General features: G+C 47.7%; 1 protein-coding gene across 1 annotated transcript; it reads left to right on the forward strand.

The window, feature by feature from the left end:
- Window positions 1-510: 510 nt before the first annotated feature.
- Window positions 511-24,120, forward strand: LOC6601572 (BMP-binding endothelial regulator protein). The gene is made up of 9 exons (XM_026985666.1): window positions 511-569; window positions 12,562-12,953; window positions 15,227-15,309; window positions 19,399-19,501; window positions 19,569-19,751; window positions 20,582-20,794; window positions 20,883-22,110; window positions 23,771-23,967; window positions 24,059-24,120. Exons 2-9 carry the CDS (start codon window positions 12,740-12,742, stop codon window positions 24,118-24,120), a joined length of 2,283 nt encoding a protein of 760 aa, XP_026841467.1. The 5' UTR covers window positions 511-569; window positions 12,562-12,739.
- The last annotated feature ends 1,090 nt before the right edge of the window (window positions 24,121-25,210 follow it).

The following is a 25,210-nucleotide window of genomic DNA, read 5'->3' on the forward strand; positions in this document are numbered from 1 at the left end:
AGGTACGAAATATTCCGCGTGGAAATCGAAATTGAAATGAAAGGCGCGCGCCGTCTCCAATAAATTATGCGTTTGCTTAAGAGAATTCTTCTCATGGTGAAGCTCTGAGCGGAGTGGAGTGCCCAGTGCGTGCCCGTGTCCGTTTCCATGTCCCCCTCTCATGCCACACTCTCTTGTGCCAAAGAGAAGAGGCACTGAAACAGAAGCCAATTGAAAATGCGATTCATATCGACACCAACAAAAGCAACAACTAAAACTACAACTACGAGTACACCAGCAATTACAACAATCTCAGCAGCAGCAGCAGAAGCAACAATTGCGCTGGACTACAACACCTGCCCTGCCTCCCCCCGCCACCCAACAACCCACAGCCGCACTTCAAACCCCAACACTCACCGCAACCCAGAAGTGATCCACAGGCGAGAGGCGAAGGCAGCAACAACATGTCAAGCATAATTAATTTCCGATTCTGTTGTTGTTACGAGCACTGCCGCCGATTCCTGGCCCTAGCCGCCACCGCCCCCCCGTCTGGGTCTGGAAGCGCCCCCGATCTGGAAGTGTAATTACGGGTAAACTTTGCGTCTTTACTTTTCTCTTTTTGCAATTAATCTTTACCCCCACCGCCACCCCATTCCCTTCTGGCTGCTCTCTTAGCAATGGAGATGGGAATCGCTGACTGAGAGCGTGCGATTTTGTTTTATTATAATGAGAAACATATAAACATTTCATTTCACTTCGTGTCTCCGTCCCCATCCCCACCGTATCTGTGTGTGTGTGTGTGTGTGTGTGTATGTGTATGTGTGTGTGTCCGTGCTATCTGCCTTTTGTTGTTTCAACATTTTGCGAAAATTGTTGAATTGTTTGAATTCTATTATCACATTCGGACCGCTCTGCAGCTCTCCGGCAGTGCTGTCCGGCTCTCCTGGTCGGTGCCCCTCTGCCACACCACTCTCGAAGTCACAAAGACTAGACACCCACTTGGACATGCACCTCCTCTACATGCTGATGTACATATTTACTACTCGTACATACATATGCACTTATGTAAATATGTACCTATGTGTATGGAATTTATAGTCGACAAATCATCGCGGGAGTGTCTTGCAAAACGGAATCAGAAACAGCTCAAATTACAAAAATGTGCCAAATTATGTCCGATCCGTATCCGTATATGTATGTACACTCGAACATATACATATGTGCACATATGTACGTATGTATGTATGTTGTGTCTGTGTGTGTTCTTTGAAAGTAATTAATAAAAAACATTTGCATAGAATTTTGCCCCGTCGTAATTTACTCTTCGAAGCTGCTCGAAAGTTTACTCGGAATGAATCAGGAGAGGAGAGGAGAGGATTTTCCAGTGAAAATCTTGTGATTAATCATTTACTCCGCTGAAAAGAGTTACCTCCAATTTAGGTAAATTCTCTTATTGAGAGATTAAGAGGAATTAGAAAAGGAGGCTCTAGTGCAGTACCGCTCTTTGAATGTGGCATGAATCACTCGTGAGACGCATTGTTTATCCAATTAGTAACGATGTGTCAAGTCCCCCCCTCTGGCTGATTAATAGCTGCAGCAGCTGCAACTGCGACTGCCACGGACAATTGCAATTGCAACTGGTATTGTCACTAACCTAATCGCCGGCAATTTCCTGTATTACATTGACATAACCATAAAAAAGCACGAGTATTATCCTCGAACACAGAGAGAGAGAGAGCAGGGCATACAATGAGTTGGCTCATTAGGAGGGAAGGGACTGAAGACTGACGGCCGAAGACTCGGAAGACTCTGAAAACCGAAGACCGAAGACTGAGGCTGCTGCTGAGTGGCAGAGGAATAGCTGAATGGCAGGACACAAATACAAATTACGACGAGGGGTAATGCCAATGCCAAGACACAACACAACAAAACACAAACCGAAAAGCAAACAGAAGAAGCAATAAAACGTAAGAAATGTTGGTAATAACTGCGTATTGCAGGAGGACTGTGGTGCGGAGAGGATTAGCAAGAGGAGGGGGGTTCGCAGCAGATACATGGGTTAATATGAATGTACACATTGCGGTGGATGTGGATGCGTCCATGAAATGTCCGTAGAGCAGATATCTGAGCCAGCAGTGAGCGACCGACTAGAGGCGACACTAGGCCTAGATGACAGTCCCAGGTACCTATCCAGTGCCAGTGCCAGTGCCATTACACAGTTGCAGTGGCACTCTCCAGCCTGCACCCTGCACCATGCACCCTGTACCCTCCATTCTCCCGCCACTCCCTCGGCATAGACAATCGGACAGAGCAGAACAGAACAGACTCTCTGGTACTCCTAGGTGTCGCCTTTTTGCTGTTGTTGCTGTTGCTGCTGTTGCTGTTGTGTTTCTGTTCGCTGTATAATAAAAATGCAACCATACCAGTTTTAGTCAACTGACAAACGGCCAACACAGTACACAGCACACACTCACACACACTCTCAGGAGAGTGGAGTGGCGGGGCCAACTCGTTTGCCCCTTCTGCCCACCATCTGCAACGGCAACAGCAACGGCAACTACTACAACAGCAACTGCAAAGACTGCAGCCACAACCACAAACTGCATGTGAATTTGGTTTTCAAAAAAAAAAAACTATACTCGTACTCGTACTCGTACTCATACCGGAGTACTCATACTCCAATGTATAGAGTAGTATGTGCCAAGTGGGGATACCCTTGACAAAAGGTAATTGCAGCAATTGCAGTGCATGATATTGTTTGTGCAGCATTAAGGATTAGCCAGGACACTCCCCCAAAAGGAGATGGATAGAACATTCGATTCGGGTGGATATGGGATCCCACAATCAGAGCATTCCATATTCGGGTTGGGTTGCCTTCCTTCATAATAGAGCTCTCTCTCTCTTTCTTTGCGTCCGTTCACGCACCTGTCCAAGGTAGAGCCAGGCGGTCTGCGATCTGCGATCCACAATCTTCAGCGGGTCTTCAGGACTGCTCCACTCCGCACCACAGCCATGCGATGTCGAATGGGATCTGGGGTCTGGGGACTGGTGACTGGAGACTCTGCAGGTGTTTTGTTTGTTTGCCGGACAGTTGCTTGATTATGCTGCTGCTGTTGTTGTTGTTGTGCTTGTTGCTGTGGCATGCATGGAATAGAGGTGGGGAAGGGGGGACTCTTGTGGCACTGCCTGCATAATAATAATCCGGCAATTAAAATATGATCGCATAATAACTCCACACTCGTGCGTCTGCTTATGATTTATGGTTCAGCTTGTTTGGGCTCTGCTCTGCTCTGAATTTTTGGCTTATTTATAGAGAGAGAGACTAGATCTGCTCCTCACCGCTCCTCCCGTTCCCCCGCTCCCCTCTTCACTTCCCGTCTCTCCGCTGTCTCAAGCCTGTTCGCCTGGAGGCACTTTTTCCTCCTCTGGCTCTTCAGGGATGGCTGCTGCTGTTCTACGCGTACGCGAAGGTAAATTGCTGTCGCCAAGAGCCAGACGATAGAGCAGTCTTCACTGCCCCCACCCTCTTAACGTGTTCCCTGCTCTGGACCTGGCCCGAACCGGAGTCCGGGGACTGGGGCCGGCTTGGCTCGTTTCGTTTTGGCAAAACCCAAAACAGAAAAACAGAAGAAAACAAAAAATGAACAGTAAAAAAATCATTTGATACGCTCTCCGTTTTGGCCTGGTCCACAGCCGGCCCTGTCTCTTCCCCCCTCCCGCTCCACCTCTCCCACTCCTCCCGCGCTTTGACACGGCCTGTCCGACTGTTGCTTCTAATAAATAATTTTAAATGCTGACTGCAAACGAAATGCCAAACGGAATGGAAGTGAAGTTTAAGTGTAACCCAATAGCCAAGTCGGGCTCTTAATTGCCTGCGTGGGATGCTGCTGTGTGTAGCTGCTGCTGGGACTGCCACTGCCCCTGCTGTGGATGTTGCAGCTGTGCATGGTTGTGGGGAAAGAGAAGGGGGAGGGATAGGCAAGTAGGCCAAGTGCTCACTTTGGCGGGTCCAAAGTCTTGACACGCATTTCGGGGGTAGTTCCTGCGTGTGAACACCCCTCTCCACACTACATGGCCATGACGTCAGCTTCTTTGTCGCCATATGTCTATGCCCACACAGACACACAGATACACAGAAGGGGCATGCGTCATCGCAGGTTAGAGGCAGCAGCGCCAACAGCAGAGTCCGTCGATTGCAATTTCACCAGCCGCCACACAGAGGGAAGGAAGTTCTGCGTCACATACTCGTACTCTAGCAGTGTGCCCCCCAGTATTCCGTGATAATTTCGCCATGACACGCAACACACACACAGATACTTGTGAACGATCTCCCTTTTGTTGTTCTTGCACACAATCAAAGAAACTAATTAATATTTACAGAACAATGCAAAGCCAATAAAAATTCCTCAGATAAGATATTAAAAATAGAGTCAAAAGAAACCCACATACATTTGGTATCTGGTGTATCTTGTATCTGCTGGATGTGCTAGACTAGGCGGCGGGGGCTATGCGATAATTGGAGAGTGGAGATTTATAGGAGAAACTAGAGGGGGGGGGGGGAATTGAAACACCATGGAGGCTATGGCTGTAATCTGCTGGATCAGTTCTTGAATAATCAGCGTTCTGTCTGATTCGAATCGGTTTTCCCCTGTCCATACGCATAGAAGATACTTCTATTCATTAAATGAGCCTGTGCAGCATCATCAAATCGGTCTAGTCCTAGGGTTTTTAGATAAAAAAACAATTCCAAATAAGAGACACTATTCGGAGAAGAAATTTTTTCAATTTCCAAAGAGGTGTCTCCTTGGCATTCGGGGGAGTCTTGTGAAGTCTTAAAACTTTTTGTCATCCAGAAAGTAATTTATTTTATTGGAAACTGCAGAAAAGTAAGCTTTTCACCCTCCCAGACTGTACGCCTCCCACCCAAAGTGGAGCGGAGCATAAATATTTGTGAAATGGAAGCAGACATCAATTGATATGAGAGAGTCCCATATACTCAACCACCCACCTCCCCCCCCCCCCATGATCCAGCGTGCCTTGGGGCTGAGCTGAGCTGCCTTGCCCCATACTGCAGCACACTGCCGCACACAGAGAGAGAGTCAGATATAAGCTAGATTACTAATACGCCGTTTTGTGCCACATTGTGCTTGCTTATTTACAGTCAGCAATTGCAACAATTTACTTAGTGCAGCCAGACAAAATGGCGGCAATGCCAAGCCAACACATGTGCGTGTGTATGTGTGTGTGTGTGTTTGTGTGTGTGCAACCTTGCTGACAGCATTTGGTGCGTGCCATTTAACTTGACAAGCTCATTTGTTGTAGCCACAAATGCACCAGCAACAGAAACAAAAACAGAAACAGCAACAGAAAACGATAGCAACGATAGCGCTTTACTTCGCTTCGGTTCGCATATGCCAAGACAGCACAAAGCGAACATTTGTTTAAAATATTTATTTATTTAAGAGCCCAGGGCGGGCCTGGCAGGCAGGCAGGCAATGTCAACCGCCATTTGGCAGTGCTGAGGAGTTGAAAAAACAGCTAAAGCAACAAGAAGCTCCAGATACCTCACTCCGATAGAAGATACACGATATATAGTTATCCGATTTAGATCAAAATCACAGCTCACATCTTCTACCTAAATCGTAAAACCCTGTAGAAAGGGTATGACAACTGCAAGGAGAACAAACATATATGTATCTGTAGAGAGACAAAGAGAGAGAGAGAGAGAAATATGCGCCATAAAGCACCTTGATAACAGCGCTCGTGTGACACTGCCTGGCCCTGCCTCTGGCTGTGGCTCTGGCTCTACGGCCCATAAAGCGTTTTGTGGAAAACCAAAGTCCAAAAAGACGTTTCATTTGTTTGCAGGGAAGGGTTAGCAGCGGTTTAGTGTAGATGAGCAATTTGTAGTCGCAATTTCACACAAATTATGCAGATACTAGAGTGACTCCTCCCCCTCCCCCTCCCACCAAAGCACCAAAGCACCAACCACCAGATACGATTGCTGCTGCGGGTCTTTGTGAGCCATTTGTATGGAAATGTATTAATGTGCATTTATGTATGTATTTCCTATGCAAAATGTATGTAAGAGACACACACAGCAAAGAGATATGTATGTAGGGAAGCGAGAGTTGCCCATAAAATATGGAAGCAAAGATTGTGATAATAATCATATGTTAATTTCAAATCAGCGCTGCCGAAAGATACACACATAAACATACTAATTTATGTGTGGTATGGAATGCCAATAGCGATGGAAAACATGACCGAAATAAGGGTCTGGGTTTCGGAAGAAAATGCCGGAGAGAGAAAAGCAAAAAGGAAAGCTTAAACTAAACTAGAATCCCCCTTTCACTAGTGATTCGGTATAAAAACAGATATGTTCATTAGCTTTGGGCCTGAGACTAGAATTCAGAGCAGCCGCGATTTGGTCGGAAATGGTTGGCCGTAATTGAATTAACACCTACATACCGGGCCAAAACAGAGAACAACAACGAGGCAGCAGCAGCCCGAGATCGGTGGCATATTCAACGTCACGACACGACACAGTAGCAACAGACAGATAAACAAACAAACAAACAGACAGCCAGACAGACAGAGTGGCAGTCAAACGCGAACGAAGCTGATCAAGTGCGACTGCAGTGGAAAACACAATGCCACCCGACTCTGATTGGGGCAGGGACAGAGCAGAACAGATCAGAGCACACGGGGTACGATCCGTACGATTGCATGTCAAATCGTCAAGTCGAACACTGAAATCGTAGAGCGAGGAGCGAAGATATATGAGCACATCAACGTGAATTAACAGACACGTTAAGAGATAGCCGATCTCCAAACACGAGACCGGAGAGGCAGTGCCTAGCTGCCAGCCTGCCACAGAAACAGAGACACAGAGAGACAGAGCGACACTGAACGCCAGACGAAAGACGAAAGACTCTAGAAACGAACCCAAGAAGAGCCAGTAGAAGCGGAAGTAGAGACACGATCTGATCTGAATCATGGGTGAGGAATTTCGTGTCCCCCATGCTACCCCCTTCTGCCGTCCTTCTCATCCACCGCTTGCATATGCACAGCAGATCACAGATCACAAATGGAGGTAATATCTTTTATGGCCATATCGGGTTTCAGGCAGCCGCAGAGAGCGACAAAAATATTAGCGCGTCTCGGTGGCGGCAACCGGAGAATCGTCACCAACAGAACGGGCTGTGGATCAGTGTATCAGGCGGCGCCTGAAATGCTACCCCCCGGCACCTGTGCGACGACCCATAACTCCAACCCCCCTCCTCCTCCTCCTATGATATTTTTTCTTTTCACAAGATATTCGAAAATATTCAAACAATTCGTATTTGTTTGCTAATCAATAAATTTGCCTGTGAAAACCATTTTGATGATTGGAATCAAACGGAACTACTGGTAGAATCGCCGGAGGAGTGGGGATAGCGGGATGGGGGGCATACCGCAGCTGAGATACCCTTCACGAAACATTCAGATTGGAAGGATAGTTTTTGCTGTTCTAAGGGATTTAATTAAGATAATCTCAATCTCATGGGGAATACCTTTAGGTACCTCCTTCTTCCCACCATACTCTTTGGCAAAATAATCTCATTGGCAGACGAGACTTGTTTTCCCTGGCGACTGTCATTGGCTAAGGGTAGGGGTAGAGGGGAGTTTCTTCTAAGAATTTTTAAGTCGTTCCTCTGGCTTTTTCGATATTGTCATTAAACAAATGTGCCAAAAGCGTCGCCGATACAGAAATAATAACAACAAATAACAGCCGCCGGCAGTGGCAGTAACAAAAACAACAAATTTCGGGTTTCGCACGTCACTTGCTGGAATTCCCGTAAATCGTGTGCTCAAAATTTTTGGTTGTTTTCTTGGGCTCTGTTTTTTGGCTCCCCCCTCCCAACCCATCCCCTTCCCACATTTTGAGGTGGTTTTTTTTGTTTCTAAAAATTGTTTACAGCTATACAGCAGAGGTCTTAATGGTTGTTGTTGTTGTAGCTGCTTCTGCTGCTGCGGTCATCTTCGATCAATAAATCCGGTTTTCAAACTAAAACGGAGAGTGGGAGAGACAGGGACAGGGAAAGAGGCCACAAATATTTCGTATACGTAGTTTTTTTTTTTATTAACTTTCGCCTAAATAATTGCACAATAAAAATTGTTTGGAATTTCTGTTTATTTTTTATTTTTTGCTCTGCTCAAAGTTTGACTTTGGATTGGACGTAGCTATATATATGTATAGTTGATCTGCATATCTGCGGCCTAGGGGGCAATGTCTGTGTATCAATTAATGTTCTGCTGTCTCGGGCTATTTATAGATTTTGTGGTAAATTTGCTAATAATACTCAAATTTCAGCGAGGCAGCACACACACCCGCACCCGCACCCTGAAGCCTTGGGTCTGCACCGTCCACAATGAGCAGTTGGAAATGCCACATGATCCATGATTCATGGCAAAACTCTGCATGATCTTCATCTGAATAGTAAATGTGCTCGAATATGAATATTTTGGCCAGGAATCGGCGGAGATTGCTGATCAGCGACGATGATCGGAGTAACCTGCTGCAAAAAAGGCCTTGAATGGATGCTGCTAATGCTGATTGGCCAGGCAGTCCACGGGCAATCAGCATACAGATCAATATGTTCACAGATCCATAGAAGGAAATCCGCGAATATGAGTTCCAATCGATCGAGTGATAGCTCCTTTTGGTATCGCCAGCCAATCAAACTGATTTTGGAAAAACGATGTCAAATTTAAGGTCTTAATTTCGAAGCCAATAAAACGGGGTTAACAAGTCTTAATCAATCGGATGAGATCCATAAATTGTTTTCACTTCATTCTCCCATAGAAAAGCCGTTTCTCATGGGAGAAATCCCGTTTAATTAAAGTACGATATATGATGTGTGACTTTTATGGAGCTCTTACTCCGGCACATTTGGGGGTTCGGTTCGCACTGCTTCGAGCGCTATTAAAATCGCATTACCATTGCCCCATTGCGAGAGAAACTCCCTGCTCCAGGACCGGTTGGAGGTCTTCACTGTGGTCCTTGCACTCAGCTATTTTCTCTTGCTATGGGATGGGCCACATCGATGAGGATGATTATGGTGATGGCTAATAGCTTTGTTAGCTCTTGTCTGTACGTTTATCTGGGTTGTGACTTTATTATGTCGTCGATGCATGCATTCATTCCATTCCCATTCGCATTCCCCTCTGCTCCTGACATATCAAATTCGTTGACTTTTGTGGCTGTTGTTGGGCTGGCCCATTGTCTTGGGCAATCGTCATCGACTTAAGGCTGGGTATGGGTTTGGGTCTGCGTTTGGGCCTGGTCCTCATCTGGAGCTCAAGCTCAAGCTGGGACTGGGGCTATGGATGAAACTGCAGTTGTAATCGTTTCCCCCAACTTTCAGTGTGGTTTCGGTTTCGAATCCGTCTGCCTGTCATGTGAATTTGTACCAAATAGAGTTGAAAACTTGAACGAGTCTTGCCCCGAAGGCCTGCCATTTGACAAATGTGCGTTTTTAGCCATCTCATTGTTGTGGCAAACACAGACTTCGATATGCAAATACATTAAAATTAGTTGCCAGGCAACCAACAACCGACAAACCCCAGCACGATCCGAATCAAAGTCTAAGCTGGAGATGGAGTCGGAGCTGTAGCTGGGAGTCGTGTCTTATATACGCGCTCTTATGGTATTTGCCTGTTTCGCTAAAGAGTTTCTTGGCTCTGCTTTGGCGTCATTTGAATGGGGGATTACGACTGATCTCTCAGCCTTAATGGTTATGCTTTCAATGCTGATGTGGCCGCTGATGTTGTAAGAGGAGCCAGTGCATTCCGCTGTTAATTGAATTAAGTCGGCGACATGGTCCACTCCGAGAGTAATTGGCAGGAGGTAGTCCACAGAAGGGCCACAGCCAACTTGCACTTCTAGCCAGGCTTTTAAAGTGGAACCTGCGATGGAGAGTGTGATAAGCCATCGGCCTGTCTTGGCTCTCGGCTCCCGGGGCCGGGCCCCTTCTCGTCCAGCGACTACCTACTGCGCATTATTGGGGTCCCCGTCTAGACGCCGTCTGCGTGCCATGTGTAACGTAACCCTTTCGGGTGAAGACCCAGACCCAGAGCTACACCAATTTGTTGCCTGCTGCCTGCTCCCCTTCAAGTGCAATGCAACCCCTGAGCCATGGTGGAGTTCGCTTAATTGCTCTGGCCTTGCCGCTGGACGCCATGTCGGAACCATTAGAAATCGCAGTCGGGAGGACAAAGTGTATAATCACTGGCCGTGGAGGTACTCTTAGCACTCTCAGCCGTCAGCTCTCAGCCCTCAGCAGTCGGCCCTCAGCCATTTTAATTGGCACGACATCGTCAAAGTCTGGGGGCATGCAATGCCGCCGCCGGGCGCTCAATTATACACATTACCGAACAGAGAACAGAGAACCAAGATCTAAGCTCGACTTCTCATTAAATGGCTCTCGCTAATTCTCACTATTGCCCCACTAGGAGTACCTATTTATAGCCCCAACCTTAGGCACAGCTGCCGTCAAAGTGGCGTAGTTTTTTTTTTGCTCTTGACAATTTCCCAATCGACCAAGCGTCCGACACTTGTCACTCGATCGCACATTAACCCCAGCCAGACGCTCGACTGATTTGGCAATTCAGAAACTGCGTACGCCGCATGGCACAGCACACATGTGGCACGATCATCATCAGCCGCGGCAACAGCAGCAACATCATCTTTATGAGCCTGAACAATGAACCCACACGATAAGCCGAAAGCAAAGCAAAGCTCGACAGCGATCCACAGCGATCTCCAATCCAATTGAAATCAACTTCAGCTTCAATGTTCTTTAAGAACTGTATTTAAAATGGAATAATGTTTCTTGAACGGGGGGAAATCACTTTGACATTGAAGTTGGATACGAACACGAGCATTACATAATGCCGCAGAACCAGAAGTTATCTTCCAGTTGGTTGACTAATGAATGTATTAGTTGTGCATTTTCCAACGTACTACAGCGTTTATTGTATAGGTAGTTGCAACTTCTGTGCTGTTCGAGGATTGTCCTTGTCAACTGCGTGAACCGCTTGACAAATTGCAGCTAATCAACAGTCAACGGGAACAAGAACAGCGGCGTATCTCGGTGCTCCGCTCCGCTCCGATCCGGTCCAATGGGCACGTATTCGGTGATCGGCGTTGCCGTTGCTGCATTTGTGTGTTTTTGTGTACGACATCTTATCAATTGCAGAAATTAACATATTATTCAGAGCATTATATAGTCATATATATACATATATATGTACACTCGTACTCTTATCAGTCGCTTAGTTGTGTGTGCATTTGTGTCTGTGTGTGTGACCAATGCCTTAGAATAAGAAGGGTATATAGAGTTTAGGGATGATCGATTTCGCTTTCTCTCTACAACTGCCTCAATGGTATACCCAAGTCGATCTTTTTTCCTACATCCTCGGTAGTTGTTCGCTTCACTGACATTTGATAGGTCAAGCACCCACCTATTTGGACATATTTTTCTCCTACTCGGCTCGATTGATCGATGCTTTGAGCAATGTGATCGGGGACTGCTGCGTTGGGGATTGGATTGGTGGGATTAAATGATACATAGAGCTCTATGGCCATAGAGAGATTCGCATCCGCGTTGGGTTCGGCTTGGTTCAGCGTTTGACTGGCGCCACTTTGAAGCTGCCAGAAGTCAATAAAGTGCCAACAGAGAAACTGAAAGAAACCCAAAAATCTTTGGCCAATTCGATGGCTGTAACTGGTTGATTGTTGGTCGGTTGTTCAAGACAAATAATAAAAAATTATGCGGCTACAGAAACAGCAACAGCAATCGAAATTAATTATAACTCAAACAAGCATTACAATATTCCGTAGCTGGCGCCAGCCAGTCAAAGATCATTAACATTTTTATGATCGCCGACACCCGAACAAAGAGCCACCACACATAAGGCTCATATCTGTTGTTACCTGAACACCCGACAGCCGGCAGCCATAAGATACACAGATACAGATACAGACACGGACAGTACGCACCCATAAATCGCAAAACTAATAATGTCCAAGTTGTCTTAACACCTCTTGATAGACGGGGAATGACAGGGGCGGGCCGGAGGCTGCGCTGATGATTCGCAGAATTCGTATGTCGGTGAAAGAACGAACCCATGGGCTAGCTTCGAGCGATTCGGGCAGAGATATCTATACCTCTATCTCTGTGGACATCATCTTATGTTCTGAGTACAGACTGGTGTCGTAAATTCCAAAACGAAATGATTTACTGGCCAAATTTCATTCAAGGGCGGCAAGTGCAAAGTCTCTAGGTCAGACCAGAGCCGCGGCAACAGTTGTGGCACGCACACAGACACAGCACAGCCTGCCACGGATTCTAAATTTAATCGGAACAAACAACAAATTTGTATTTGTAGGTACAAAGTGGTACTCGTGCAACAAAGCACCTGCTCAATATCCAAACAATTATATTTTGACTCGCTTGCTGTTATTTTTAATCTAACCGGCTTGATTGTGATCTTTCATTTCTCATTTCGCCCCCGAAAACAATATATTTCCTCCAGTCATAATTCACCGGAGCAAGTGCAACCACAACAGCAACAGGAAAAGCAAAAAACGGATACAGTAACAACGGATTCGCAGGAATCGCCGCGGGGAAACAACAACCACACCCCCCAAGGAAGACCATTGGAGAGCGGAAAACTAATAGAGATTTCTGAAGTACTCGATCGAATTGTGAAAATGTGTTGCAAATCAAGCGGCAAGTGGAAACCTTGTGGGCCGTCTCCATCTCCATCTCCCAATAGACAGCAGCAGCAGCTGCCACCAGAATCAGCATCCAAATTGAGTCGGCAAACACATTGGAGAACATTTCGCGTCCCTATTCTAGTACTGATCCTGCTCTCGATGCTCCAACTGCAGACGGCTGCCGCCGGAGTCGGGGATAGTCTCCATGGTGAGTGCTCTCATGATCGTGGCGATCGATCGATTTAATGTATTGTAAATACTCGTGTGTGTGTGTAAGATGGCCTGATGGGAGCGTGAAGCGATCATTTGATATTTACGCACTATTTTCTTTTTTAATGGGAACTGTGGGAACTGGATTCAATTTAAGCCCTCTATAAAACCGCTTCCATATAGGACATTTTGATTTCTCTATTAATGATCCTTGTTACGATGCACGTGAAGACAAAAATCGAGGACCTACAACTAATTTTGTCGTTGGAAATCTTCTGGCCATAAGCTCCATTTCAAATCTGATCGTAAAACTCCGAGACTGAAATTGAAGCTGAAACCGAAACCGCATCCACCTCGAGAGAGCTCAACACATTCTTCCAGAACTTAAAAATATTATTAAAATATTTCCAAGAGTTCCTCCTCAGCAGTCCCTCTCTCCAGACTTAGTTATGTGTTATGGCTATGATTCATGGATTTTAACTGCTTTTAGCTGTTTTTTACGAGCTTATAACAGCTTTGGCTGCCAGTAAGCAGCTGGCACCTGGAGCTATTATACTCGCTGATCGCATCGGCTTAGTTACTCCGATCACTTTTCCAGGGAACTTCACGCAATTGTGTCACTGAGTCATCATCTGCATTGTGACATTGTGATCGACTTTGGAGGGTTGTACCTTCGCTAGGTGCTGCCCTTAATCGGCTGTACTTTGTCTCTGAAAATAGTTGTTGGTCTAACTGATCTCTCTCGTTCTCGCTCTCCTGTTGTTATGCGCACGCTCCCCTGAACACGTGCCGCCTCCACTCCCCACGGTCTCTTCCCGTTGTGGCTGGCGCCTAATCTGCGAACTGTGATTAATTAGCAAACGGCGCCGCCGACGCCAGCCGCTGAGGGGGAGGTGGAGGGGAGGGTATGGCGGGAGCAGCTACCGCTCTCCTCTCGGCTTCTAAAACATTTTTGAGTGGACTTTTTTTATGGGGTTTCGAGTGTGTTAAATGAAATAAAAAATCGCATAAATTAGATATATTGCAGTGCCGATAGATCGGGTTACTTGAGCCAAGTTCATTAACTGTTCTGTCCCCCAGCGACGGAACGGAACGATAACGATGAAGCGACGAAAAGAGAAAGGAATATAGAAAGTCCCCGCCGGCAAACGAGAAATTTTTCTGGTTGTTGAGGGGAAATATTCCACTTGATTTGTTTATGAAAGGGTGAGGGTTTAGGGATGATGTGTGCGGTAAGGGATCCAAACAGCAGGACACAATCGTATAGCAGGAAAGAGAAGAAATACATGGCAATCCAGAGGTCCATAATCAAAGGGTTTTCTTTCCCTCGACGCAGAACCCCAAACAAACAAGGGAACAAATTATATAGATTGCACAATGGCAAGGAGGAAGCGGGGGATCAAGCAGTGGATAAGTCCTAAAGTCGCCCACTAAGCGCAGCAGCAGATGAAAAAAAAGGTTGCTCAAATGCATGCTCTCTCCCTCCCTCAGTTGTAGCGCCGGCGTCTTCATTTATCACTGCACACAAAAGAGAGAAAGGGAAGGAGAGTGGCCGCTTGCATTTCTGTGTGTGTGCGTTTATCAGCACATTGCTGGTGGTCTCTCCTCCTCCTCCTTCACCAATACAAAAAGAACAAGAGTTCGGTCTTGGGCTCGGGTCACCTCGTCTCCCTCTCTCACTCTCTGTGGTTTCCGTTTGCCTCTTTCATTGCTGCTGCTCTGTTGTTTTTCTGGAACATGTTTCGACATGCACTGCTTGGTCAAGGTGTATTCATACAAAGGTGAGGCATCAATCCAGAGGACTCTCAGTAGTCGTAAGCAAACAGACAAAGACAATACTAAGAACGATTCAAATTCCTCACCCTGTATAAGTGGACCATTTGACTTGGCGCCGGCGGCAGATCAGCAGGTAGCGGCACAGGCAGAGGAAGCCGAGCCCCAAAAGGTAAAACAAACAAAGAAGCATGCATTCACTCTCACACGGCTACTCCGATAAGTGCCCTAATCTCTTTGACCTGCATGGTGATGGGGGATAGGGGAAGGGGTTCATTCTTCATTTTGGGTCACGTGCTCGGATACCATCTCTCCGTCAGTGGGCGATTTCCGGCGATTCTCGTTGCGTGTTTATTCATGAATGAATAATCTGTGTGTGTTTGCCGAGTATTATTACGTCAAGAGGCAGGAAATGATGGAGACGGGCGATTTACGATCCCCCGATAAGCCCAACTCTCACTATCTTAATCACTAAAAAAAATGTATTTCCCATTTCAGGCGATCTTCTGTCCTGCTCGGTCGAGGGAGAGGAGGTTCTGACGGGTATCCAGAATTCCAAGTGCTTTAAGTGCATCTGCCAGGTAAGTTTCGGAGGTAGTACCAGTTCCAGATCGTCCATTCGTATCCCCAGCCCAAATCTGGGCGGCTCCTGGGATCCTTGCCAAGACTTGGACTAGGACTTGTCCTTTGGCCTCGATAAAAAGTTACTTAAAGTGGAATGAAGTGAAATAACATAACATGGCCAACACGGCCTCAGTCCTGAAATAAATCTCATGTACTCTCCTGTCCTGTTCTGCCCTGTCTGGCTCTCTGCATGAGGTGACGCCAGTGTCCAGCCAGCAGGACATCCACACGCAGACACATTTCATTGAAATAGAATCCTTAGCTGCCTGCCAAAATGAAAATTCAGAAAATATTTTAAATGTCTGTGTACATGGGACTGTCCGTTTGTCCACCAGAGGAGAGGAGACAGACACACCATACATATCTGTGTGTGCCAGCTGTCTTTTTATGGAGGGGCCGGCTGAAGTTATTTCTCGAAGAAATGCAGGAGTTGTAGATCTGGCCGGAACCGGAAAAAAATGTTTGACTCGGTTTGCATTTGTTTGGCTTCACCTTCTTCTTCTCTCTGGCTCACTCTCGCTCTACGGATCTCCCCCTCTCTCTCTATCTCCTTCGCTCTCGCCTTTGAGTTTTTATGATCCAAGGTCGTCAAACGGGTTTCGACGCTACATGACAATCGTTAACCACAGCGTAGGACGGGTATGGATGGTATGGGTAGAGCTAGAGGTAGTATGGCTTAGCGATCGTTTGACAAACACTTGGAGCCGGTACCGACGGGCTTCGATCCCGGGTCTCCGCCACTCTTCCAGCCCCGCTTCCCTTCCCGACTTGAGCTTGAGGTTGAGCTTCGTGTCGTCATTAAGCCAGCGCGTGCTCATTTGGGGGAGGGGGGAGGTAGGCCTTGGTTAGGGTTGCCAGATAGCTGCAAGTGGGTCTGCCTGCCGCTAATTTAACGCTAAGCGCTGCTAAACGCCGCTGCTCCAATTTGACCGACAGACGCCGCCGCCGCTGCCGTCGAAGCTGGCGCCGATCATTCCGATCGATGCCATCCGATCGGGAGCTGCTACGCTTCGCTTCGTCCGACCGACCCCCCGATCGATTGATCGTCGAAGCTCTTTCGCTCCGGGCTAAACTTCGTGGTGATTATTATTTCCACTGTCGCTGCCGTCGTCGTCGTCAAGTGGGCGTAACCGAAATTAAAAAGCAGCAGAAAACACAATGCTGGCGCCACCTTACTGGGAAGGCGCCATGACCAGCCTGCCGTCCCACTCTAGCGCGGCGGCCCATGCTGCATCTCTGTCGCTCCGATCGTTCGACAGTCGATACTCTCTGTTGCGTCGGCGCGCAGCTCATTAAAAGTTCATGAAATCGAATTGAATTTTTGTGTTCGTTTGAACCTCTCTTAACTCTTCACGTCTTGCCTCGTCTCGTCTCTCTCCCCATCAGAAGCTCTCTTGCTCCCTCCACCATTCTTTTAGGGCTGCCAAAAAAGTTCCTCAATGAAGTGTGCAAAGCCTTCAGCTGTAATTTGGAGGAATCACGCATAAACCCGATACTTTATGGCAGCGCGACTGTACCCGTACTCCACTCACACTGGCATACTCATTATTCGTGCGAATACTCATGGGTGGGAGGGTGGTAAGGGGGGGGGAAAGTTTTACTACTGGCGTTTATTGTCCAAAATATATTAGTATATAAACCTACATATGTATACTCATTGAATATATGTATACATAGATACTCGAATATGGAAAGCTTATCCCGTCAAGGACTATCAAAGAAATTGTCTCTCAGACAGTCTCTGACTCCCGCGTCAACAAATTTTTCGTTTTATTCGTTTATTATGCTGAATCCGCAGAATTTCTTTCCTAATGGTTTATGATTTTAACAGTTTTTATGTCAGGATGCCCACTCAGGATGATAGAGAACTGTTCACGATAGATATTTTCGTGAAAGCTGCATGACTCTTGATTAATATTAATGAATGACTTATGATCAGGAAATGGAAATCATCGGAGGATGATGCTACGGAGAAAGATTGAATTAGTAGATTGTGACTATCAATATATTGCATTCCGCATGAGGCAGCAGGAAGCAGGCAGCAGAGCGGGCATTCTATTCTTGATTTGTGCAAGTATTTCAATTATTTCGTTTTAGTTTAAGCCATGAATATCGAATACAATGTAGAATAGTAGAGCACGTGAAAACCAGATCTGGCCAAATATTCAGGTCTGCCAACTCCTTTCTTGCATATTCCATTTGAATTCCATTCGATTCCGAGTTCAATTCCACGACCAATTCGAGCCATAGCCCCACAAGTGACAAAATACACATGACCATAAAACCACAAGACTGTCATTACCATATATACTCCGTGTCTAAAGAGACTGAGACTCTAACCTGGCCAAGTTTGCCGGCCAAACGTTTGCCGTTTGCGCCAAGAAGGAGATGGAGAGCGAGAGGGGCAGCAACAGAAACAGAGACGACGCAGAAGGAGAGGAAGACGAGGACGGTGTTAAAACTGATCATGTTTTGTCAAACGCAAGGTCGTTAGAGGCCGTTTGCAAATGTGGTTCTGCCACTGTGGCACAGATAGATACACACGCACACACACACACGCTGCCGCTGGGCAACAACCATTCTACATAGCCATCGCTTGGGTTGCCATCGTGGCGCCTCTCTCGCGGAACGGAGCTGGGCACAAATGTGCTTTAACTTTCATGTTGGCTGAACATTTTTCCATACCGGTTCCAGATTAGAAAGAAAGAATTCCAAAACATAAACAGCTGGATGGAGATGGGGATAGGAGAGGGGTAATGGCTAATGGGGAATCGGAAGGGGAAGGGGAAGAGGGTACTCTGTGGACAATTCCATGTCGTTGCCAGATTTCGAGAACTTTTGAGCTTTGAGCCGAGAGACAGAAAGCGATTAAGGTGATATTCAATTCCATTTTATGGCTGCCACAAAATAGAGAGAATGCCATACTAAAGTGGCATTAAAATTCCAACTAGCAACTGCCATTAAATCTAATACGATGATAAACATCTCCCCTCCGCTCAGACACCCATCGAATTTTCATTTTCATAACAATTGCAAATGTTGCTCGTTGCAGTTTCCCCCCCTATCCAAATTGAGATCCAATCTGGTTTCGTTGCACTAAATTATTCACACAGATTCACATACACAGACACACACAGTATACGAATGCACACTGAAAACCCTCTCGAGACACCCAGACATTGTTCGGAGCAACTGCATACAAATTAGTGAAATATTTTGCCTGTTTTTGGTCGACATCTATCTAGATTTATAGATACATTTACAATTAGCGGCGGCCCCAGCAGCCGCAGCCGCAGCTTCAGCTCCGACTCGACTCGGGCCCGGACTGGGTCTGGCTTTAACCTGTCACAGTTACAGCCACCAGTCGGACACACCAGCTGCGCACAAGGGTTAAAGGCAATTGCATAAGCCTGGCAAGTTGCAACAATTTGACTTATGATCGACATCAATTCTAATGGGCCGCGTTGCAGCTGTCAGCATGTCGTTAACGAGCAGCAGCAAAAACTCCAGATACATAGGTACACCTATGCACCAATAGATACGAGTGCTCTCGTGGCCATAGGCCATACGATTCGACAAGCCAAATGGTGTGACCAAAGGTGGTGGGCAGGGGATTAGGATTGGGAATCAGCTAACGAGTGGGGCAGCTTTAGGGATAAATTACCGGAGCATAAATCATCCGAATCCGCGAGAAACACTCTGCATAATCCCGGTAGAACCCCGTTTCCCCAATCCGAGACAAAGTCAAGGCAATCGACACGCCCCTGTCTGGATTTGCTAGCGTAAATTACAGCGGAGGCCTGCTGACTGGCTGGCTCTGGCTCCCCGAAGGTCAGAGTGCACAGCTTCATTGAGCAATTGCAAATGGCAGGCAGCTGTTGGGCTATAAATCAGTCCAGAGAGAGGGTTCGAGATGCAAATCATACGCTTAGCGAGTCTGAAAGTCATCTCTTACTCGTGAAAATTGCGCACACGCCACATGGGATCGTCCTTCCTAGTTCTAGAGCCACCACATTAATTGCGTGTCTCCACATTGGTCTCCACAGAATGGCTTTGTGAATTGCGCCAAGAGCTGTCCGGCCATCGACGATTGCTACTTGCTGGAGTCCAAGCTGGAGTCGAGCGACCCTTGTTGTCGCAAGTGTAAAGGTAAGTCCCCGCAGAGAGAAATGGCTACAGAAGGGAGTCTTTGATCGGAGATTCCTTTGCTCAATAGGTTGCATCTTTCGTGGGCTGCCTTATGAGAGTGGCGCCGAGTGGAGCGACCCGGAGGATCCCTGCAAAACGTACAAGTGCATCGCCAGTGTTGTCACCGAGACAATACAGAAGTGTTATTCACAGTGCGACGACAACCAGCTACAGGCACCGCGCCCTGGCGAGTGCTGTCCTTCCTGTCAGGGTAAGTCCTTACCTAACATCACTCATGAAATCACTCCGATCCGATTCGAGCCGAGCGATTCCACCCAGTCTGAGTGTCAGAGCGTCAACATCACTCACTGAAATTAGCTGCAGCCTCAGACTAATGCCTCATAATCGCCAGACAATAGAGAGCCGGAGAGCGACAGATGGACAACAATGTGTCCACAAAGCGATACACTGCCAGAGGGTTCTACGGGTGGATGCTGAAAGATGATCGGCAGAGGGAGAGATAGATAGGAGATCGTTGCCCAATACTTATTGGAGGATCACTTTCAGTTCCTGTCGATGTAAGGCGCGATCATTCAGCTTCCCCTTTGGAAACACCTCACAGATTGAGTCCAAGCATGCTTGACATTCGATATACAATCAGATTAAAGATCATTGAGACTTCTTTATGACTCTATTATCAAATGATTTATTCATGGGGCATTCCGATATTCGACTCGAACCGTCTTCCGATCTGTTTTGATCCGTTCTGCCCCTCTGTTATTGTTGGCTCTGACCGATCTGCTGGTTTATGGGCTTTAAATTGTCTATTAAGGTGACAATGTCGCCCCATCCCCATCCCATCTGAGGAAACAACAATATCAGAGACCGGACCAAAAAGAGACTGAAAGTCCGTGAGCCCCGGGCCCTCGTATGAGTTGAAAACCCGTTTCAGCGATCGCATTCGATAGCCGATTCGCCTTGTGGAAAATTTCTTGGCTTGCGGCCAAAGATCGGAAAGCGATCTAAATCATATGCGATAAAATAGGCCGATGTCTGATTACTGATGTCTGACGGGATTCGATGTGCTTAACTCTTTGGCAGGTTGCAAGATCAACGGACAGACGGTCGCCGAGGGCCAAGAGGTCGTCGCCTCGATCGACGACCGCTGCTTGGTCTGCCATTGCGGCGACAACCAGTTGACCTGCGCCAAAAAGACCTGCCCCATTCTGCAGTGCCCCAAGACGAAGCAGAAGCAGCACCCGAACGAGTGCTGCCCCCGCTGCACGGAGCAGCGCGTCTTCATACCAGTGACAGGTGAGAAGAGTCCCAGCCCCTCTCAGCCCACCCACCAGCCACCCTAATGTACCCTGTTCCATGTCTCTCCACTCTCTTCGTTCTCCAGGAAAGTGCATCTTTAACAACAAACTCCACTATGACAAAACGCAGTTCATGCCGGACCGATGCACCAACTGCACCTGTCTTAACGGCACATCCATCTGCCAGCGGGCCACGTGCCCCATCCTGGAGTGCGCGCCAGAGTTCCAGGAGGACGACGGCTGCTGTCCCCGCTGTGCGGTGGCCGAGGTGCGGAGCGAGTGCAGCCTGGAGGGGATCATCTACAAGAACAACGAGACGTGGAACATGGGCCCCTGCCGGAGCTGTCGCTGCAACGGAGGCACGATCCGCTGCTCGGAGATGCGCTGTCCGGAGGTCAAATGCCGGGCCAACGAGGAGCTAAAGCTGCCGCCGGGCGAGTGCTGCCCCAGGTGCGTGGAGACTGCGGGCACCTGCACAGTGTTCGGGGACCCGCACTTTAAGACCTTCGACGGAAAGTTTTTTAGCTTCCAGGGCAGCTGTAAGTACCAGCTGGCTGCTGACTGCCACGGGCACAGCTTCCACATCCGGTTGACGAACGACGGGCGTGGCACGAAGCGCTCCAGCTGGGCCAAGACAGTGACTCTCAAGCTGCACAACCTGCGCATCAATCTCGGCCAGAAGCTGCGCGTCAAGGTGAACGGGACGCGGGTGATGCTACCCTACGTGGGCCGAGCCGGCGACCAGAACGTGACCATCGGTCGGCTGGCCGAGGACGGGGCTGTCCTGCTGCGCTCAGAGATGGGCCTTGCCATAGAGTGGGACGGAAGCGGTTTCCTCCAGGTCTCGGTGCCTGCCCACTTCAAGCACCGGATGTGCGGCCTGTGCGGCAACTTCAATGGCAGCGGGCGCGACGATCTCACAGGACGCGACGGGCGCCCGCACGGCGACGACGAGGTCTGGCACTTTGCCAACTCCTGGAAGGTGGGGGGCCCCAAGTCCTGCTCCCGCCAGCGCGAGAACATCGCCGCCCTGCCCACGTGCAACAAGCGCCGGTCGAGCTTCTACTGCCAGCCGCTGCGCATCTCGGAAGTATTCGGACACTGTGATAGTAGGCTTAATCCCATCAACTACATCGACTCCTGCCGCATGGACGTCTGCGAGTGCCCGTCGGGCAGCTGCCACTGCGACAGTTTCGCGGCCTACGCTCACGAGTGCCGCCGCCTTGGTGTCCAGCTGCCTGATTGGCGGAGCTCCACCAACTGTCCCGCCGGCTGGAGACGGAATGCCACACTCGCGAACTTCCTGGACAACGAGTACTACGGGGATAGCTTGAGGCGCTTTCCCGGTCCAGGCTCTCTCAAGGGGCGGCGCCGAAAGCAACAGCAGCAGCACCTGCAGCATCTGCAGCAGAGGAGCAGGCAGAATCAGAATCAGCAGAAACAACATCAGCTCCAGAAGCAGAATCAGAATCAGCTCCTGGACAATGAGTTCATCAAGAAGCATGTCCCCAGCAGCCTGTTGCAGCAGCGTGCGCCGGATCGTACGCCGCCGCCACTCCACTGATTTGTGGACTGAGAAAGAGAAAACCCCCCCTCTGCCATAAGTTACTACACGCACACACACACGTACACTCTCTCACACTCGCACGCACATTCTCTCAAAGCGAGTTCCGCTTTTCTTAGCATACTTTTGGCGGAAGCCGAAAAGAGTTTAGAGAGAGTGAGAGAGTAGTTTAATCCGCTCCCATGACAGACAGACACGACAGACGCGACAGACAGGCAGCAGTATTACGCTGAAGCATTACGTACAGTACTTTGGAACAGGCAGATAGATGTAAAGATTTAATGCACTATACATCAATGAAACTCATCCTCCAACTGTCGCCATTTCGCATAGATAGACTAAGTTTTATTTATTTTAGCTTTAGTAAAGGAATTTTCTTGATTATATTAAACGGCTCTATACAATACCTACTATATATGGATATATCCTGTATTGGAAGTACTATTATGATGATGACGATGATGATGATGTTTGTTGTGTGCGTGTGCCTGATTTTTTGTATTTGTATTCGTGTATGTGTGGATTACGTTACGCTAATTAACAAATTGAACTCTTGCTAGAACTCTTCAAAGGTCCTCTAGTTAGCGTCTAAGGAAACTAAGAGGTAGACCTAAACCTAGCTAAAGTTTGCTTAAAATTTAAGACCTACGCCTAAGTCCCCCAGACAACAACACCTAGAACATCTACTACTAACACTACTACAATGCTACTATACGTATGAGAATGGCACAAACAGTATTTTTGCTTAGTTGAAACTTTGAACTTGAACGAAGCCTAGAGTCCAGAGAGATCCGTTCAGACCAGATCCATCTCCAGTCTCTTACTCTTACTCTCCTACTCTTCAACTAAATACTTAACCATCTCAAAGAAGAACTTTCCAATTACTAATTCCGCGTATAACCTTATCTTATAACCTTTTTACCCCCCAAAACTGTGTTAATATTTATAAATCCCTACCTAAATATGAACTTACTTCTCCAACTACTCGTATTTAACCGTAAACGTAAACCGTTAGAGTAATCCGAAAGGAACTCCGTAGGAACACGAAAGGAGACGCTCTTTGCCATTTTTTCAATTATATGGATTAATCAAGTTAAACTTTAATTAGTAATTTACTTAACTATAAAGATGCAAGATACTTCTTGAAATATACCATAGTATGGCTGGATCTGTAAATTTTCCAGCAGAAATATCCTACAGAGAAGAAAAGAACAAAGGACACCCCAATGCAACAATTGCAAATGGATAAATGAAATTAAAATATACGAAAAAAAAATCTAACGAGACATGTGTTCATATTCGGGGATATAGCAAAGTGCTATGTCATCGGTTTCGCAGGCACGAACTCCCGCCACAGTCGCAGACTCAATCGCACTCTCAGTCTCAAATCCAACTCCATTTCCCGTTCAGACTGAACAAAGAATTGGAGACGCTGCGTCTGGGGAGTCACGGAAGGAAGTTAAGTGAGGCAAGCACTCCCAGCAGTCCAAAGCAGTTGCCAAGGGCCAGCACTCCAGCATCCAGCACTCCGACCTCTCACGAGAGGCAAAAACAGAGTCCACCCAATCAGAGCCAGAGTCTGGCTGGCGTCGAATTACGAGGCACTGGTAATGGCCATAGGCACTGGCAATGCCAATTTATGCTTGTTTGCTTAGCAATAATTGTCAGAGTTGTCTAGGGTTGGGTGACCAATTCCAGTCCCAATCCCAATACCCGCCGGAGATGCGATGGCAGAACGGAGTGCACAAGCCTGTCTGTAATTTGAACATGCCACAAGCAGCGGCTTGTTGATTTCTTGGAAAGAGCCACATCGCACACACTCAAAGAGCTCGTAAATTCAACGATCCGATCGAAGGCGATTTAGAAGGAAAACACAATCTGGCCACTGGCCATTTCTCATTGCTCATTGAGGAAAACCACAGGCAGTGGCAGAGCCACGCAACAGGCACGTGCACGGAATAAGCAACAAGTCGATTCCCATTTCAATTGCAACCTGATTGATGCCCGTCGCTGCTCGTTATTCAGCAGAAACGATCTCGATCTGGTCTTTGGTCTGCCTCTGGCTGTGGTTGTGGCTCTGAGACTGCAACTGCGACTAGCCTCTGGTGACATCTGCCTGATGTAATGCCTTTGAATGCTTCCGCGTGTCGATCGCCTGGAGACGCCGGCCGACGCGTGCTCTGTCCTTATCAGGCGCTGCCCTGTCCATATCGGTGCAGATGCCATATCCATTCCATTGGGGAGATCTGGGGAGCCAGCGACTGGTGTGGCGCCACGGCGTGAGCCAAATTTGGTGAAGGCCTTTGGTGTAATGTTTGTCGGACAAGTGGCGTTTACCGCATTCCCCATGGGGCGGCATTAGACCAGACATGGGCACATAAGTGACGGTGCACTCAGCCTCCTCTCATCCGCTCATAATTCATAGAAATTTCGCCCTTAACCACTTAAAATCCCCAATTTATCAATCCGTGGTCCAGCAACGCTGTAGGACTCATAAAGATGTCCAGCTGTCCAGATAAGCCTCCGCCAAGGACAAGCCGCGAACATCGATGTCCTCCGCCATGCATCATCTGCCAGATGATGAGGATGAGGATAGGATGGAATGAAATGGGAGCGCTCCTAAGTGTGCATAAGCGAGTGGAATCGCATGAATCATCCGGAGTGGGCGTGGGAGCATCCATTGTCATCGTCTTGGCCATTAGCGCATACAGACATATGTCAGCGGCATCCACTTCCACTGGCATTGACACCCACGTAAGCCGGTCGAAGGGCAGTACTTTCCCATTGCCGCAAGGATTTGAAGGAGGTTGGAATACCGAAAATCCGCGACTCAGAGTTCTGCCCACGCCT

Source organism: Drosophila persimilis, unplaced genomic scaffold (genome assembly GCF_003286085.1).
Source record: "Drosophila persimilis strain 14011-0111.01,24,50 unplaced genomic scaffold, DperRS2 tig00000002-arrow-pilon, whole genome shotgun sequence".
In the NCBI taxonomy this organism is placed as follows: Eukaryota; Metazoa; Arthropoda; class Insecta; order Diptera; family Drosophilidae; genus Drosophila; species Drosophila persimilis.

What these genes read in the sequence shown, in the direction of transcription:
- LOC6601572 (XM_026985666.1), top strand. Translation starts at nt 12,740, where the DNA reads ATGTGTTGCAAATCAAGCGGCAAGTGGAAACCTTGTGGGCCGTCTCCA. An exon ending in AGTCGGGGATAGTCTCCATG is followed by an intron (nt 12,954 to 15,226) that starts GTGAGTGCTCTC and finishes TTCCCATTTCAG; the next exon opens with GCGATCTTCTGTCCTGCTCG. An exon ending in CGTCGAATTACGAGGCACTG is followed by an intron (nt 23,968 to 24,058) that starts GTAATGGCCATA and finishes GACCAATTCCAG; the next exon opens with TCCCAATCCCAATACCCGCC.